The sequence below is a fragment of the Platichthys flesus genome, chromosome 15 (assembly GCF_949316205.1).
Source record: "Platichthys flesus chromosome 15, fPlaFle2.1, whole genome shotgun sequence".
NCBI lineage: Eukaryota > Metazoa > Chordata > Actinopteri > Pleuronectiformes > Pleuronectidae > Platichthys > Platichthys flesus.
The window spans coordinates 21,717,807-21,738,149 of record NC_084959.1 but is presented as its reverse complement, the minus strand read 5'-3'; the positions used below and the strand labels follow the sequence as shown (position 1 = coordinate 21,738,149).

Genomic DNA, 20,343 nt, shown 5'->3' with positions numbered 1-20,343 from the left:
TATCATACTGAAGCAAGACTGTCATTCACATCTGTAATATTATGCTGATTCGTGTAACTTGTTTAATGTGTGCTGAAAATCATGGCTTCACATCTTTATTTGCACTTGTTCTCTCTTCATTTCTTGTTTTTTGTCTGTAATGCTTATCTTCTGTGTTGGATATTTTTATTTATATTTTACCTCACTGATTCTCAGCACTTGTTTTTCCACAGTGACCTCATTCCAATCATCACTAGTTTCTCTTGACTACAATATAATACAACTTAATGAATAGCTGTAATGGATTGAAGGCTTCGAACATTCTCCACATGTGTTACATTAAACTGAGATTAATATTAATGTACGTGACAACAAAGTCCACAGTAAATGTTTGAACACTGAGACTGGACTATTGTAATTCATTATTATCAGGCTCCAGCAGGAAGTCGTTAAAGACTCTACAGCTTGTCCAAAATGCTGCAGCACGTGTCCTGACGAGAACAAAGAGAAGAGAGCACATTTCTCCAATATTAGCATCACTACACTGGCTTCCAGTTAAATCTAGAATAGAATTTAAAATTCTCCTCCTCACCTTCAAGGCCCTTAATAATATAGCGCCTTTATACCTTAAAGAGCTGTTAATACCTTATAAACCCACTAGAGCACTCCGCTCCCAGAATTCAAGCCTACTTGTCGTCCCTAAATTCTCTAAAAGTAGAGTAGGAGCCAGAGCTTTTAGCCATCAAGCCCCTCGGCTGTGGAATAATCTACCACTTTCAGTTCGGGAGGCAGTCACCATCTGTTCGTTTAAAAGTAGGCTCAAAACCTTTCTTTTTGATAAAGCTTATAGTTAGAGCTAATTAGTGCGCCAGAACGTTACTTGTTCTATTTTATGACACATGACACACGGAGCTTCTCTTTCCAGCTTCTCCTTCCTCTTCTCCATCCCTATCCCCCTTCCCCGGAATCCCTTTGCTTTATCACCCGCAGATCCAGGGCCTCTGTGGCCGCACCATGGATTACGGTTTGTGGATCGCGCACCGGGGGTCGCGGTGTTGGATCCAGTGTGGCGGATTCTGAGTCATGTGGGCTGATCGTGGTGCTGGTGGCGGACCCTGTGTCGCGTTGGCATTGGGCACGGGCGGTGGACCAGGACCGCAGTGGTGGCTTGTGATGGGTCCTCCTGGTGGGCGGCGGTGGACGGTGACTGAGGACTGAAGTGGCGTCTGGTCTGGATGGTGGATCGTGGTCTAGATGGTTGCTGAGCATGGACTGTGCTTCATCAATGCTGCTAGAGACTTTGATTATTGCTGATGTTCTCCTGCACGTGGCATCTATTGCACTTCTGTCCGTCCTGGGAGAGGGATCCCTCACATGTGGCTCTCTCTGAGGTTTCTACATATTTTTACCCTGTTAAAAGGGTTTTTTGTAGTTTTTCCTTACTCTTGCTGAGGGTTAAGGACAGAGGATGTCACACCCTGTTAAAGCCCTATGAGATGAATTGTAATTTGTGAATATGGGCTATACAAATAAAATTTGATTGATTGATTGATTGATGTATTTGTGTGTGTGTGTGTGTGTATAGAGCGTGGCCCATCTCACATCATTTCACAGGGATTCTGGGTTCCTAGCACCACGCCTGGTCTGTTATGATTAAAAAAATAGATAAAATAAAGTATAAACAAAGTGGTTTATGGATGCAGCTACATAAAAAGTCTGAATTTAAAAAAAAGCATTACTGAAGAAATAGAAAGAAATTGTGAATACTAAGATTAAACTGGATATGATTGATCATAACAAGGTATAAGGATACCATGGAAACAATAGTGATTAATAGCCCAATAATTATAGCAAACAGTGATTTAAACGATACACACTGCCGGAGGTACACCGTACCCAGGCTTTCAAAACATTTCATCCAAGTGTGATGGAGAAAAGTGCAGCAGTGAAAATGAAAGTCATAATTGCATCTGTAGTACACACTCAGATCAATACGTACACAACCGCTCCTAATGCTGAATTTGAGAATCTCTGCTCTGTGCATCCTCAACAAGACATTAACCAACGGGATCAATAACATTCAAGGGCAATGAGCAGGGGAGGCTTTACACCGACTTCTGCATGTTAGCTCACAACTTGAAAATGCCACATGCAGAATTAATAATAATCCATCAAAACACACAGACACAGACGCCATTTTAAATGGTTTGTTATGACCTTTAGTAACTCTGGAGCGTTATAGTTCATTGGCTTGTGGGGTCGAGATTCAGTCAGTGCTCATGGTGCACAGGGGGATAATAACCGTGCTATAATCAAACACTCTTGGAGACTTACTTTAAGACGGCGCTGTCCCCCTGTCTGACGGTGATGTTGTCCTTTAATACAGAATCCCCGCTCCTGGCTGGAACTCCTGCAGGTACAAGGCATAACAATTTAAGTCCGAGGACCACAAGGCTTTTCCCGGGCACCGTGAAATGGCCACAAATTCCCATGTTGTTTTTTTTCTGTCAATGCGCAACTTCCAGGAAAACTTGAAGCGTCTGATATCCCCCCCCTTTTTGCGCCTTGAGCCGTGCAGCGCAAATCCCCCTCCACATGCAAAGATGCGGTGTGTGCGACTGGAACCGCGGTGTGGCTCCAAGTAAATAGGCTTGTTATGAAATGCGGTCCTTGTGGATGAATGCAGGGGAGGAGGGGGACGTGTCTTCCGCCCGTCAGCCGCTCGAGGAAACTGAGTTCGGAGGAGAGAGGAGAGAGGAGAGAAGCGCCGTGGCTGAGAGACAAATGCGCACCGTCCCCTGCGCTTCACACGCTCCTCGCAGCGAAATGGATGCTGTGGCACAAATGCTTCAGCGAGGTCTCCCTCTGTCTTTTTCTTTTCTTTCCTCCCGCGGTGTTCTCGTTCCTTTTTTTTGCCTTAAAGCAAGAGGTTGAATTTGCCTCAGTGTACAGTTGTCTACTTGAAGTAAGTCTCTCTCTCTCTCTCTCTCTCTCTCTCTCTCTCTCTCTCTCTCTCTCTCTCTCTCTCTCTCTCTCTCTCTCTCTCTCTCTCTCTCTCTCTCTCTCTCTCTCTCTCTCTCTCTCTCTCTCTCTCTCTCTCTCTCTCTCTCTCTCTCTCTCTCTCTCTCTCTCTCTCTCTCTCTCTCTCTCTCTCTCCTGAACAACCATAAGGACCATATGGCTGCAGCCACAGGGGTTTTAATGCCTCCAAACCTTGGGTCCATGCAGGGACCTGCAGTGGGTCCTTAAGAGGAGGGGGTTAACAGAAAACATTGCTATACTTTCTTCCTGCATTGCATGATTGGAATGTCCCTACCCGTATCTGTATGCATGGAGAAGATGCCGGCTACCTTGGATGAGAGTGGCACTTTGCTGCACGGCTAACAGCAGCAGGATAGAGCAGGATAATTTCTTTACCTTAACGTCAATTTGACAAGCTGTTAAATTTTTGGACAGGAGGGAACGGATGACAAAGCTCTGCCAGCTTTGGATGCCATTGCTGAGGAAAGATACAAGTAGATACATGGCATTGTTCTTGGCTGGTATCAAATGTTTGCAAAAGTGTGAAAGTATTGATGGCTCGTGTTCGCAGGCGACAGTCTGTTGTGTGTTCATCAATCTTTTCTCACACACAACTGACTCACTAAGTGCACTGAACCCCACAATGACATAAAATTGTTTCATCCTTTTGCAGGTGTGATGCTTTCTCTGGAATTTATTGTTTACTTGCTGGTAGCTGCAACAGTAGGGCTTGAGTTAACATTACAAATAATATATATATTTTGCACTTTCTGTGGGTATTTGCAATTTTCACCATTTGAAGCAGCTGAATACTTCATGACCCTGGTTAAATTCCACAAGAGATGATAATCTAGGCAAAAACCTGGGATAAACACTTTTGATATTAGCAATCAGAAGCCCATTCCATTTCCCAAAGTGTTCGTAGGTAGGTTGTTATTGTGGAAATATAATGATGTCCTGTGCTGGAAAAATCAGGCAAAGATAAGACTTAATTAAAATTATATCTGCCTAGGATGCAACACAAGTCCTGACTATGTGCACATTTTAATGGTTTTTAAATTAAAAAACCCTCCCTGACCTCAGCAAAATCTAAGATATGTGATCTTAATTAGAGTCAAGGGTACAGAGTAAGGGGGTGGGCTGAGGCTCTTATTCACAGATACCCCCTCAGTCAATTAAAGCGGCAACATTTGGTCACATTATGTCATTTAACACCTTTGCTGTCGATATTTCTCAAGCTTAAAGAGGCTTTGATAAAAACACCATCAAGAGAAATCAGGAAGAGTCCCAGGAATGTGCAACTGTTTTCAGCAATCAGCTCTACAAGCTGGTGTTCTGAGGATAAAATAAGATTGCAATCCATTTCAATCCATGTCATGTACATTATGTTTTTGACCCCCATTGTTCTACTTTACACCAGGTGAGCACATCCGATGACCTTGCCAAAGCTCCACCTCGAGCGAGGGTGCCAAGCATGCAGAAATGACAAATTGGAATGCCATTGTTTGTAGCACGCTCCACATGAATCATTCTTGATGTATCACACAAACACTGTGACAGAGGCAGAGGAAAAGGGGGGAAAACGTAAACTGCGCAGCCTAAATCACCTAGCTATGGTCTGAAATATGGGGTGGAGGTATTGATTTTAACATGCTCAAATGAACAAAGCCATTTCACTTTAAATTAACATATTTTGGATTTGTTTCATGCAACATACAGTCTAGCTCTTCCTGGTAGATTGTGTTTCTCGTTTATTTCACTTATACATGCAATGACATTCACATAATTTCCTGCTGCGACACATCAACACAAGACCCTGGGTTGTTTATTCAAACAATCCAGGCTAATCTTCATTCATATCAAGGATGGGCAGAGCTCACAGACAATGGACCTGTGTCTGACCAAAGCAAGCTAATACCCAAACATGGGTGGACTGAATAAACAGCGTTCACTCTGTGGACTCAGTCATCTGCAGAAGCTGAGATTCTACTGACACACTAACACTAACGCTAATGCAACTTTTATAATGATAGCAATATAATGAGAATAGCAGTGGTACAATTTTCAACACTAAGAATTTTTTTATAAAATAACAATTATAGTTGTCACAAAGCTCCACCTCCACCCTATTTCTCGCATCTCTTGCAATATCTGATAAAACATCCACACCAACACAAACAATATGTAGTGTTATTAACAAAATTCAAATAAACTTTTCTCAAATTTTTGTCAGTGCAGCTTGAATGGGTTAAAGTTAAAGTAGCTTTATTGTCAATTTCAATTTCTTAACAGGTTATGTGCAATCTATTTCACAGTATATATACTAACACTTTATATATGATTTTTATACTGTATAAGTTTGAATCCATTTATGTTTTTCTATATTTTAATATTCCCTTACTTACTCCTTGACCCAAAATACAAACAAGTCACTTTGGTAATTATTGTTTAAAAGTAGCCTTTCATGATCTTTTTTTCCGATTCTGTATCAAACTACTTCGATTAGATTTTGTTTTCTTTGATATAACAATATGATCGCTTTTCTGTTTATTCAAAAGCTATATGTGGCTTTTTAATGTTAGTTAATTATTTTAAACACAGGTCAGATTTGACACACAAACACTAAGGTCTGGAGTAAAGCGCAAAACAAATGTCTATGCTAGTTTTTGACGTCCACAGTTGGCTTTTTTTTTTCTTTCCAGCAACCACAATGGTTAAATAGCAAATTCGAGCACCACTGGGTGAGCTGGTCCTAAAAGGTGTGGTCAGGTGCATTGTTATCTTGAGGCAAGAAGATATCACTGCATATTGATGCATAAATCTGCAGTCAAGGGTGCATTATCAGGATAGTAATATGCACCTACACACGCAAGTGCACACCGATGATCTGCTCGTGTGCTCGATGATTAGCAGCTTTTTCATATTTCAGGACATGTGATAAGGTTGGCTTGCACTACTCAACTGATTCTGCACTCTCTTGTAGAGCAGCTGTAGGGGCAGACTGCTCGTGAAGTGTGTTTTGTGATTTCTAATGTTTTGTTGGCATCAACCCAACCAGTGGCTCCAAGACCGCAAAGCTGGTCAGACAAAGAAATGTGAAGGTGAAGAAGCAGAACCACTCAATCAGTCGTCAGGTCTCTTCCCCCCTCAATCGATTAATGGAGTTTAAATGGCTTTCAGCAACTGAATGATGATGAATTTCAAATTAACAACATTAATTAGCAGTAAGCGTGGTCTCATTCAGAACACTTCACAATAAAACTGCTCATGTAAAATAAATAAATAAACTTATAGTTAAGTCAAAATATGTGACACAATTTGCAAGCAATTAAATCCTTTTTAGATAGTAATTAACAACAATTTAACAATAGCTGACTTGATTGAGGTTTTTTTTGCCAGGAATTTATTGTAAACTCCATGGTCTGTTGTCTGATTGAGAACAACAGATACCTTAGGGAGCGTGATAGTACAATGAGATAAGACTACTGAGGAGCGAAATGATCTAGCAGTGTTAACAACACACAGTTATTACCTCCCCAATAACAAACCGAAGTAACTTTTATTCATTTATTTTGAATCCAATATTATGGGTCATTTACACAAAGTTTCATTAGCAGGAAGTCCCTCTGATAACTGTATCAATCTGCACAGTCCCAGTGTTATTCTCAGAGACAGAGTCTGTGTTTATCCAGGGCGAAGTGGAACGAGTACCCCTCAGCCCTAATGTCACTATCAACGTTAAATAGTTAATTTGTATGTATGTAAATATGGTAGTCTTTAACCCTGAGGTTATAAACAATTTAGATGGTGACAATAACAGTGTCCAATCTGATGTGAAAGGGGCGGAACCCATGGTTTTTTAGGCAGAAAGTGTCATCCCAGAGATGGATTTTGCTCACTTCAAGGTGAATGCATCAGGCAGAGCAATTTCCCTCCAAATATTAGTCAAATGGAACTAATACCTCGAGAGACAAAGAATCAACAACTCAGATCATATTTGACACTGACATATGGATGGTGGTTTGGGAAAGCTGGGAATTCTGGGGGATTTAAAGAGGGGTTACGCTCAATTTCATAAAGTTAATCATCCAATTTCCACATCAGCAGCCGTCAATCAGAGAGCGATACCGATGATGAGCTATTTTTCAGGGCCTTTCTCGTTTCCGTATAGGTGGAAATCTGCCAGTGCGGTATATAACCTCATGAGGATTAGTTTAGAAATAACGTCATAACTGTGTGACTGTTCAGGCCAGGAAGTGTTTTCTCCCTGAGTTTAGCTGATGTCCTTGGTAGCCACAAGAAACTTCACTATAGTAGAAATCTGTATTTTCAAAATGTTATTGATAGCCCTTATTTACAATTTTCAACTGCCTGAGATACATATTTTTTTTTTAAATACTAAGGCTGCTAATATTATTTTGTGTCTAGCATGTGTGTAGATACGAATTTTGCCAAGAAATAATGTGCAGTAGATTCCAAATACCATGTTATCAGTTTCTCCCGTTCTGTGTCAGTGTTTATTGACTTTAGTTTACAGGTCATATTGCCCCCTTTTTTCCTCCAACATATCTTATATAGGCAACATTTCAGAAAAATATCAATCTCGATAAATTCCTCTCTAATAAATAAAAATTGCTTGGGGTGTAATAATATGCTGGGTAAAATTAAGTTTATGGTGTTGGCAGATGTGTGTGTAGTTTTTTTAGTGTGAAGATCAACTCATGTTGGTTAAATTAATTGGTTGTAGTCAATTAGCTGTGTCAAAATCTGATTTAGCCAAAAAGAAACACAGTCAAATCAACTAAATTTATTTTCTCATTGCAGTAAACCATTTTCTATCTATCAACCAAACCCTAAAAAATGCTGATTTGAAAACAACCGTTACTGGGTAAATTACCTATTAACCAACCACACGATATAATTCATGGGATTGATGGGTTTGTCAGTCAACCGAGCAAGATATAAATATTCTATACAAACGTTGGTTCATGTTAACTCAACCACTGGGTTAAGTCTACTTCATTTATATGTTATTATAATTTAGATGTTTTGATATAATATAATAATATCCCTTTTAAATCGGTTTCATCATACTTCTACCTGCAACTACAGCTTTTAACTATGTTGATAATATAGTAGTTTAAAAAGGCATAGAGGGAGTGGCGTCTGATCTACTGAGCGGGCCACATGGCTTGTAGCCATGCAGTAGTGAGTCACATTTATCTTTCGAATAATTTTTAGTTATTTATTGATGTATTTGTGAAGCACTTTGTACCCTTGTTTAGATAAGTGCTATACATTTATTATTATTATACTTGTCACATTCACCCATTCTGGTGCCTTTATTTTTCTGTGTATTTTGGGTGGGTGGTCAACCAATGTCATAGCCATGACATCATGGTGCGTCATTGACATCATGGTGCATCATAGAGCAACATGACATGGATTGTACAATACCTTCGTTGCAGTGAGAAATCAACAGCCTAATTATAAAAATTAAGCATTTGATTTTTCCCAATGCTGAGTTAGTCTGAATATGTATCTTAAAACTTAGTATATCAGCCTGTCAGACTGATCTAATTAATTATGGTGAGGTTGTGTCAAAAGTAGCCTCTTAAACTTAAAGCGATGAGGTGAGTGTTGGAACCAGATGGGAAGACCAGAGCGGCCACAGGAGAGGAAACAAAAAAAGTACACCTATGTTGGCTCAGTTTAACAAACCTTTAGTTAAAAAAAAAGCATTATCAAGTGTGGCTTGGGTTTGACATTTTGTGTTTGAAACAATCCAAACCTGAGACAAAACTATCGCACCCGATTCGGCCCGGATGCATTTGATAAAAGCAACACTGGTTTAGTGCTACTCTGTCTTGTGTGCATTCGTTATGGAAGCCATGACAACAAATGTCCTTTTATTGTAAAGATGCACCACCAACTTGTTCAAAATCTATCCAAATAGTTTTTGAGCCTGAACAAAACCAAACTAAAACCTCTCAACTATTATTGTTGTCATGATGATGAATGTCTAGTACGCCTGATGTTTGTATTGCTGAGTGTGTTACCAAGACAGCAAAGGAACGTTGGTACTATTCTTCATGTGTTATAAACACTCTGGCCTTTCTTATTGTGTTGTCAAACCACTTGTGGGAGGATGTTTAAGTGTCGTTCAGCTGAAGTAATGAGCTGAACTACGATTTGCTGTTAAATGGTCATAGTGCTGTTGTAGTAAGGTTTCACCCTATGGGCCATACAGTGAATAAAACACTACCTATTTGTGAGTTATGGCTACATCTTTCTCAGTTCGCATTTCAGTTGGAGAATTCAAACTGTATTTGTATAGAATCATCCCTTTGAGCTTCACCTTGAACTGCAGATAGGGGGGGAACCTTAACAGCCCTCCAACAAGTTTGTTTTTCCAAGTTTGCTCCCCCATTTGAAGATATGTTACTATTCATGTGGCAATGAATAGTAACATAATACGTGTCCTGTGTATTAACCCATCGATCTGCATTTTACCATGTCAACTGAATTTCTCCCTTCTTCCTTTGATTCCGCCGTAACTATTACAGCGGCTGGAGGTCACCTAAAAATAAAACCTATGGGTCAAAATACACTGTTGCACAGACAACCTGTGGGCTCTTTTTACAAGACAGCTTCAGTAGTGCAGCAGTACATTGTGTTTCAGAGTTGGCGAACGATAAATTATCACTTACAACAGTTAAACACATTGATTTATTACACTGAGAAACTTTGTTTAAGAACGGAGATCATATTCCTGCTTTTTACCAATTTCCTTATTTAATTATCTTAACTCAATAATAAGATGATTGCCTCACTGCATATGTCACAACAACTCCAGCAAATGGCTCATTGGGGCATTTTGTTCTGCCAGAGCTGTTTTCTTTGGCAAACCATTTTCTGCGCTCACTATATAAAAGTCTGGAGGGCACAATTACTACTGGCAATCGAAAGGAAAATGTGGCATTGAAAAGAAAAATGAGGTATAATCTTACTCATTTTTCTTATCAGTAGAAGTCCAAGAACCTGAGAGGGTACAGTATTTCCCCAGATAAAGGCTTCAACAATATTACACTCACACAAACAGCAAAACACAAGTACATAAGAGTATATGCTGTCTCCTCTTGGCAATCCCTATAGGTTTGTTTTGAATTCAAGAAGGCCAAATAAATTCTCATTTCCATCAGCTGGATTTGGCCCACTGTAAACACGACTCGTTTTTTATTGTGATTATTTGTATGTATTACGTCATCATCCTCTTTCGTCCTCTCACAGTAGTAAAAAGGTACTAAGAGATAAGACAGTGCAGGTCCAGTGATTGAAAACATTTGCAATAGCTTGACTCGATTAATTCCACACACTAGATCTTAATTAACGCAGCATAACCATACAGATGATTTGTGTGCCGATGGGATTTAGTCAATGGGGATGATTGCTTGAAGAAGATATGCTCATTCAATATTCATTATATCCCTGTCCCATTTTCTCACAGGGCAGAATAGGTCCATCCAAAGATTAAGATATCTTCCTTATGTTTACAAATGAATAAAGAGTTCAATTTGAAGCCTTCTTGTTAAATTAATTCTATCAAAAGGCTAAGCTATTTTAGAACTATAATCAGTCGTGAAATGTATTCTCCCAGCTACATTAAACTAGCGTTAACCTTGCCTGAAAATCAAAAATGCAATAAACACATTCAGCTGTTTATTTAACACTGTGAAAATTGCTCTTGAAAGCTCTGATTCTTTCCTGGGTTTCACGTGTCTGATTTCAGGGCCAGTGTGTTTGCACCAAATGGCATTACAGAGCTAAGAATGCAATGGGGCGGCTTCCATTTTCAGCGCGTCTGTGGCAAAGATGAGTGAAAAGGCTGGGAGGAAGGATTTATTATCCTTATCAAAAGGCACAGAGAAGACAAATATAAACCATTCTTCTGCTCTTTGCCCCTTAGCACAAAGCCCGGGGGAGTGGCATGAAGACAGCTCAAATGTGGTATTTAAAATTGTGTTGAAGGGAAAGCCACTGTGTTGCACAAACCCACAATAATATGATCAGGAGTGCAGCATAATAGGCTCTTCTCCTAACATGCTATTGTTTCCTTCATATCTGCCCAGACAAACTCCACAGTGGGACACTGTGGCCCTGAATTTTGTTACCTCCTCTCTTCTGCTCTGCTCTGTTTGCACTGTCTTGGTTTTCATTATTATGCTTGCTTACAGGGTTGAATGGTTGTAAAGCAGGCGTTCTGAACCAGAACAAACATGGAAACGGAAGATCATCTGAGCCCATTGGGGATGACTCACTGATTTGCATCAGTACCCCAGAATAAGAGTTTTCAACGCTATTGCTCTGATTTAGAGAATATGCTGGATATAATTTGGGGTGAACTTGGGCTTCATTTGTTCTATGATCCTGGCATCTGTAAAATCTGATTTATTTATAAATGATTCAAATAAAGGCCCTAGGACTATTATTTTCTTTATAATTTTACATTCAGATTTACTCCTCCTCTCCTCATAACCACAGTGGCCAGTTCTTGTTACATATTTTGTCCAAGTCTCTTTGAATTGGATTTATTTCCAGGTGAGCAACACATTATCATGGAGGAGGTAGAGTTCCATCCAGTTGTGGCTAGTAAAATATCACTTGGGATTTCTTCAAGAGAGTCTGAAAGTTGGACAATATGCAAACAGTGAGCAAAATATATTGCAATTCATGTAGAAAGACGACTGCTGAGTTACGCCGGGTTCACACCGGACGTGGTTGCTCCAAAATGAACTGCAACAGCGTCCCAACATGTGTCCTCACGGTACTTTTCCACTTCAATTATTAATTTAATGTCATCCATGTTGACGAACTTCTCAGCTGTTGGCTCCGTTAAATGTCGGGTGTCTCTCTTTTTATCTTTATGACTGCTTGTGTGGCTGTAGTCGATGGGCAGAGGGGGACATTTAATAATGTGGTCGGTAAAAGTGGAAATATTAAAACTCCTGGACAACAGAAGGTGAATTCAAAGTATGGGATGCATATTTGATCATTTATATCATATAAAATATGTCGTCAATATCGTTTAAAATCATTTTTCAGTGTGTTTCCTGTCGCGATACGCTAGCGTCAACCGGAAAAATTAGACACGACGTCGAAACGATCGCTGCACGGCACGAGGCAGCCGCGGCGCAAAGCTATGCTTCTGCGAGGGTTGTGTTCAGCACAACGATTTAACATTGGAGTGGATGGGAGCCAGAGGATTGGCGCTGCGCTTATGCCTCGCTTCCGTGTCGCTTCCGCCTCCGGTGTGAACCCGGCGTTATGCTGTCTGCTGAAAGTGTAAAGCCTATCATTCACTATGTTTCAATCGTGAGCATTCACATGGCATGGTAGTCACTGTAGAATAATGTCATGAAATAGCTTTGTCAAATTTCCCTGAATAAGTAAATACATATATATCGTCAGTCTGAACCATATTGTAATAATACTTTGGTAGGATCTCCAGTTCTTGTCCCTCCTTTTCATCTTACTCCTTGTTCTCCCTTCCTCCTTTGTGTCCTGTCTGTTTCTCCCACTGTCTGTGAGTGTGTGTTGCTACAGGGCGTGGCTGACAGGTGTGCTCCATCCTGCCTCCTCCTCACCTAATCAGTCCGGTTGCCAATCTTCATTCCATCAAAACCGACTGCTGTCTTTTTGCCTGCTATCCTGATTCGTGTCTGTTTTTTTGTGTCTCGGGTTCATTCATTCTATCCTTCTTGATCTTATAAAATGGCAAATGTGGCCCAAATATACCAGATCAATATGGGCCCTTTTTGGTAAACATAGAGCGTTCTCTGCAGGGCGTAATCTGGATGTGAATACCAAGTGGCCCATGAGGTAAATGTTGAATATGGCCTTATAGTCCAGGCAAAGTAGGGTTTTACGACCGACTAATTGAAAATAATTTGTTTCAGCAATTATCATTTCTATGGGGGGTCCAGAACAACATACCAAAAGTCCTAAGAAATCCTAGTTGAGGAAATATGTTTAATTCTCATCCATCCGAGATATGTGCCAATAAGGCCAGCCAACATTACACCCCAATGGGGCAATATTTTTGCTTTACTCCTATGATAATGAAACTTTACACGATGAAAGTACCCATGTAATGTAAAAAAAATTGTGTTACAAGTTTCTATGAAAATTAATTTGAATATGCAAATGAGCTATACACTTATCAAATATGCCCAAAATACACTCAAATAGGCTTTTTTCTTTACTCCTACCACAATAAAACTTTACATAATAAAAGTATACATGAAAAGTAACTTTTTTGTATTACAAGCTTCCTTTGAAATTAGTTTGAATATGCACATGAGCTCCACACTTATTGAATATGTCCTAATTTGCATAGGCAGAAACACCAATCATATGTATGACAATTACATTGGCCCAATCTTCATCCAATCATCCCAATGCCAATGGGTGCTGGCAATTGCTTTTAGACTGGCCTTCAACCTGAAAACCGCCTGGCTTGGTAGTACCTGCCAGGGGTATAACCCACGACGGTATAGTCTTCGATTTTTGGCTCCAAAATAAGTGACTTTGCCAGAACTATTAATAACATAAAACTAATGCAGGCCACCTTTGTTAGTTGCTTATGAATGCTGCTACTTATTTCAAAGACGAAAAGATACAAAACTGTTTAAAACTGAGTTGTATGACTTTATATTCATCTTACTGTACAAGTAATAAGAAAACTAAAATATAAACTGATTTGTAAACCCTCAAAATATATAACAGCAAAAACATACAATGTATCATTAAACCTGTATTCAATCAAAAATTGTCTGGTTTATCTTTAAGAAAATTGTTTATATAAACCAGCTAAAGAGATTTACTGCACATACAACTTTCCAACAACAAGCCTGTACACGTCGGTAATGGTCAGAATTATTCAGGCCTGCTGGTATGCTAATTAACCAGACTAAGAATTTAAATGTTTAAAGGGGAGATATTATGAAAATTCCACTTTTGTAGTGCTTCTACACATTAGTTTGGGTATCTGGCATGTCTACCGTCCCAAAAACTCTGGAAAAAAATCCCTCCTGCGATTTGTTGTGGTTCCTCTATTTCAGAAACTATGTGCTAAAGTGCGTCCAATGGAATTTCCCCCGAAATAGATGTCATAGTCGAAAATGCCCAATTAGTACATTCCCCCATAGCTCTATGCACTCCCCCACTACCACTCGACCCACCCCTAGATGGACCCTCCCACTTTATAGAAGCTCGGTCCACCGGTGTCCGCCATTTCATTCTTGCAAGCCTTGGAAACACTTGGATAAGCTAACAGCAGCATGAATCGGTGGTCGGCTGCAAACATGTCTTCATGTGACTCCAGCTTCAGAAGACACAAGATTGAGATGGATTGAGTTCATATATGATGGCAACGTTCCTGCCACCACTTTGAATCGGACTGTTTTATCAACCTGGGCCAATATAACAACGGATTCTCGAAAAGGTTGTTATTGAAAGAGGGGTCGGTGCCATCTTTCCATCGCAATACTGAAGACGAGGGAAATGTAAGTATTTTTTTTAAATATTTCTGGTATTTGCTTCTTTTAGACATTTTGTGTGGAGGCTAGTGGCGTTAGCATGTTGTGCTGTGTGTGAGGGGGTGGGGGGCTAGTATGTAGTGGTGGGGGATAGGTAGAGACTTTACAGGAGTTTTCATGTTCGACTATTAATAACGTTATTGAACAATTAATGAGGACGGCTGGCGAGTCTTAGCGAGAAGACGGCGTCGGAGTCCATGGTGAACGGTGTTCGCACGGCAGGTTCATGAGTGTTGTGCTCTCCACGCGCTTTCCCCCCCTCCGCTCGCGTGTGCCTAGTAGCTGCTGTAGCTGGAAGTTAGCTAAGGGCGCCGGCCGTGAGTAGCTGCCACGGGGCGCCGGCCGTGAGCAGCTGCCACGGGGCGCCGGCCGTGAGCAGCTGCCACGGGGCGCCGGCCGTCAGCAGCTGCCACGGGGCGCAGGCCGTCAGCAGCTGCCACGGGGCACCGGCCGTCAGCAGATGCCGTGGGGCGCCGGCCGTGAGCAGCTGACACGGGGCGCCGGCCGTCAGCAGCTGCCATGGGGCGCCGGCCGTGAGCAGCTGCCACGGGGCGCCAACCTCACTACAAAAGTACAGGTTTGTTTACCCTCAGTTACTTCGTCATGTCATTGATTGTGTCTCCGTGTGAACGTTGTAACAGCATCTCATTTGTTGTGACTCCATGGATACTGAATGTCTGTTTTATCATAGGCACACAGAAAACTGTGCTGCACTGATGTCGGTGTTGGGACCTCAGCTGTAAGAGACCTCGCTTGGAGGAGGGACAGGACAACCCAAGTATGGACTTCGGAGAGCCACAGGATGCTACCTATGATCCTGATGACTCGATCACAGTCTTGACTGAGTCAGCAGATGTGACGTGAGTGACTCAATATTTAATCTAAACATTTCATAATCAGATAGATTACCATCCTACACTTTTTTAGCTGTTGCAGCCTTTTGGTGAAATCTTTGTCTTTCTAATAGAATGGAATCTTCCAACCCTGTTCATAAGACACCCACATATATTATCTATGAAAACTGCCTCCTGGAGCTGTGTCCTGTGTGTCGGCGGGGGACAGATGTAATATATAAGAAGGGCGAGTGCACAGCAAAGCCGGTGAAAGCAGATGCAACCTTCCGTGATTCTCACAGGCTTTATTTAAAATCCAAACATACAACAGTATGTGAAACATAAATAACATCAATTAACTGCTGTCTCTAAATGGTCTTCACGATTTAAAGACCATTTATTTATCATCTTCACGATAAATAGAATCAAATAATTATAAAAAGAAAGTAATAAATACAAAAAGTGCAAAATGTCCAACTTTTTCCCCCAATTTGTGTTACAGATAACGTGGATAACCTGTTGGACCTCATCTTTCACGAGGTTTTTCAGGACCCGGCCCCATATGTGAATGAGGTGCTGAAGATCTCAAAACGTGAGGATCTCTCTGCCAAGTATGAGAAACCTGACAAGCAGGAAGTTATAGCCAGCTATGTGTCGAGTTTCAATCAAGGGCAGGTCTGAACCCTGCATAACTTCCCTGAGCATCAGGGAACACTCTGCGTATCTGGAGCACCACGCAGGAGGGCAGGACCACCCTGATTCTCCGGCCCAGAGGGCCTCAACACCAGCTCACAAAGCTTCTGTACGCCAAATACCTGTAACCGCTGAGCAAAGTTTACATTTTATTTAGAGAATAAAAGGTGACACACAAATATAAAGTGTTTCTTTGTTTACAGTATGGCTACTGATGGCACAAATTGTATTTTTGTTATCAATGTTTTCATTATACTTGGTATGTTTAAAAAGCTCTGTGGCAATCTTTCTGACAATAAAAGTTTATAGAAGCAGTTGTGTGCTTTTAATGTTTGATATGTAACATGTCAACAATTGACACGTGTAAGATGAGCAGTTAGCAAAGTAATACACAGAGAAGAGTAATTTATGTATTTTACTGCAGAAATGACTGATATCTCATGCATAAAAAAAAAAAAAACTTACTGCTCTATTCCTCTTGGACATAAAGGCCCATAATCTGCCCTATAGATGTTGAATGCATTCTGTAGTGAGAACACATTCAAACACATGTCCTACACCTCCATGAGAGGGGGGAGGGGTGAGAAGGGGGAGGGATGAGAGGGGTGAAAGGGGGTGGGGTAAGATGGGGGCGGGGTGAGAGGGGGGCGGGGCCCTCAAAACAGCTTTATCTGAGGTCTGTTTTAGACAGAGTAAAAAGGTGCTGTTTTAAATGATCCTTGGGGTATTTTTACCAAAAAATGTTACAGACATTTCATTAAGACCCCAAGGAACCATATCAACTGTGGTGAAATGGGCATAATATGTCCCCTTTAAATGTTTTGGTAAATTAATCCAGACGTTGAGATGTGTCAGTGGGTGAGTGAAAATGTTTAATGGTTTTCTAATGACATATGCTCTGTGACGCAGATAAATAAACCTTTCAAAAAAAATATTCTTGGATCTCCAGGTAGGCCAAGGATGTATTCATCTGTAGTGTTTCATATATCTTGAGCATGGGAGCCATGGATGCAGCTCCATGAGGTGGCGTTGAGGGGGGTTGGTGTCATAATGGTCATTAGGATAGATCCTCTGAAGACTATCTCATATATGTTGAGATATTTTAGCCTGGACTAAAGTGGTGGTGAGACCAAAAGACATAATTACTAACACTGTGTGAAATAAATAAAGTAGGCTGCAAAGTTAATATATATACACTTTCTGAAAAAAATATATATAAGAGAATGTTAATACATTCAGTGATTTGATCTAAGATATGTTCTGCTGTTGAGTGTCAAATCAAGCCAGGTCCCTGTTACATGTGCTCCAGAATAAGGTGTGTGTCCACAAAAATAATCTGTAGAGCTGGATGGCTGGCCTCTTTGAGTAATGACCATATGTAAAACTTTGTTAGCGGAATGTAAGTAAAATATTGGGGGAGTTTGGATAAACAGATTGCAGAGGCAGTGTGAGCTGATCCAGGGCTCTTTGAGGGGCTCAGACAGCTCTCCAAATACAACTTGATGGATTGCCATGCACTTGGCTGTCAGTGCTGCTTGCTTTAACGGCCACTGTGTGCAGTGAGTTGAGGTTATAACACTGACTTCAATATTGTTATGATGCAGGCTAGTGATACTTCATATGATTTTGAAATGTCTGCAGTTTTGTGTTTGAAAATATTTTGGCCGTATCCGAAGACTTCTAACAAACAGATGTGTTAATTTAAAAGAACAGTGTGGATGTTCTTCAGCTGTGACTCTCTCACAACAATTGGAAGTCTATTAAACTCTCTACATTCCAGGAGGCTCACACACTTTACACCCACGTGTAAAAAGTCTGTTTTTCACCAAATATTTATTATTATCTCTTTTTGTGAACGACGTCCTTGCTTTGATTACTTTTACTTTTCAGCCAAATCAATTGAGGTTGTGAGATTACAACAAAATGGACATTGCAGGGAAGTTTTTGGTCTCTCACTTTTTTATGCTGGTACATTACTTATACCATTCAGTGACTCATTGCTTCCGTGTCTCATGCTTCATCAAGGCAACAGTTCTACCATAACTTTAAACAAGTACTGAGAGTGCCTGAAACCAATCATAGGTAATGTAAATCATTCTTTAGCAGGCAGATATTGTATGATTCAGCTCTGTCTTCTGCCTTTTTCAATTTGGATGCGGACAGCGTAGAAGCAAAGGAAAAGTTGGGGACAGTGAGGGGACAAAATGCAGCGAAGGACCAACATTGGACTCGAACTCAGGTCACTACAGTCAGGACTGTGCCTGAAGGTGGAATTATCTTTCTCTCAAAACACATCCAGACCAGCAGTATATAAAAGCACTTCTAGGGGACGGTTTCTATTTTACAGTTCCACAGATGAACAGGGTGGCGAGCCTGTGAAACTAGGGTGCTGATCATGTCAGGTCGTTTTCAGGAGCTGGAGTTGAAGGTGGCATTTGTCAGACATGCAAACTTAAGTGAATAAACTCCGGACACCACTGTATTTCTGTTTCTATCAGACTGCACACTATTCCATTATTTGTTTTTCCAATAGGCAGGAGAACAACAACAATACCTTAAGTTGTGAGGGCAAGGTGGTCTTTGGAGAGAACAGAAAGTGGTAGCAAGAAGTTTGTGAAATAAGTTATTCCTGTTTATTTGATATTATTTCAGGTTGTACCTACTGATTATGAAAATTATTCAGGCTGTTACTCATTATAAGTCACATATTAACTTGACTCAAAGAATGAAAAGGAGGCATTTGGTAACGGGCCGCAGAGAAAGAATAAACAACTAACATTATTTCCCTTTTATTTATTATCTGATTCTGAACAGCGTTTTATTCAGAAAAATGAATGGAGCCTCTCTGTTATGACTCATGCTTTATGCATGTCCAGACGCTTGTTTCGGTCACGTGACTTTTTCGCTAAACACAAACCCACACGGTATTTGTCGGACACTTTTGTCAACAAATCAGGTGAATCCAGCAGGTCTGTGCAAGAACAAGAGCAGTCTCTGGAGATCGCAAATGACGGCGTCCTTAAAAGAATGTTTGAGAAAACAACTCTGGTGGTGTTCTGGATTAAAGTCGCGGCCGAATATCCTGAGATCGCCACAACAGCATTAAAAACACTGTTGCCATTTCCGACATCATATCTGTGCGAAGTCGTGTATCATTATATTTTGTCGTATTTACCCGCCACACACTCTAGGCAGGTACTCTACCTCTAGTGACATCGCTGGAAAAAAAATGTATTAACAAACACATTTTTTATTTTAAATAACAAAAAAAAACTCTCCAAAGCGCACAGAGGTGCAGCGTGTGCGTAATGGAGCTTTGGTATGAGTCCGTCTCCGTCTTGCTGGTAACTTACCACGCAATAATTAATTTGAGGCCGCGTAATTACAATTCGTTAAATCAAAAAATAATCTTCTTATGTCACCAGAGGCCGTAAGCCTACCAGAGGGCCTCTGTATTGAGGGTTAAAGAACACTTTAACACCTTAAAGTACAGTCCGTGAAATTATTGTCTGATATCCAACCGGTCCGTAGCGCAAAAAAGGTTAGGGACCGCTGTCTTAGACATATCCTCTTTATAGGGCTGGCCCGCCAATAGGAAACCATGTCTTTATAATAATATTTTATCTGTTCAAACGGAGAGAACCTTGGTGCTTTTCGGAGATTTGCGACACACATCCAATTCACAGAGCACCTCATACAAACTTGTGAATCCGAGAAGCACTTATCAGGCCACTATTGATGAGGACAATGGCACCAAATATAAAGTGTTTTTCATGACCTCCACCGATGAGGTTATGTTTTCAACACATATTGTGAGTTAACAGGATTACGCAAAATCTGCTGGATGAATTACACCAAATTTGCTAGATAAAATCTGGGACATGGAAGAGGCAGTAATAATGGGCAGATTCTTTTCCAACTCGCCGCGTATCTCACAGAATTTATTAAATCTGTGGTGGAAGCGGGGCTGCACATGCACCAGATCAAAAGTTGTTCTTATATGCGTATGCATACAGATTTCCAAGTGAAAGGTACACAGACTAAAGAGATTGTGTTAGAGAGACAGATCTGCATGCATGCCACTGGCTGGTACACCTACAACTGCAGCTGAAACTTTGATGTTTGATGATGAGTCGTAATATGGATCATAGCACTGCAGTAGCTACACAAGCAGCATGGCGCAAAAAAATAATCAAGAGATTTCTTCGGTCATAAGAAGA

General features: G+C 40.7%; 1 protein-coding gene across 2 annotated transcripts in view; it reads right to left on the bottom strand.

The window, feature by feature from the left end:
* Positions 1-20,343, bottom strand: part of opcml (opioid binding protein/cell adhesion molecule-like) — a 322,773-nt gene that overhangs the window by 193,076 nt on the left and 109,354 nt on the right. The window contains exon 2 of one of the 2 annotated variants that reach the window (XM_062406602.1): positions 2,314-2,389. In XM_062406602.1, the coding sequence (XP_062262586.1) occupies positions 2,314-2,389 (76 nt within the window). Of the gene's footprint in view, positions 1-2,313; positions 2,915-20,343 lie in introns of those variants that run through there. The other variant, XM_062406601.1, reaches the window with a different exon arrangement.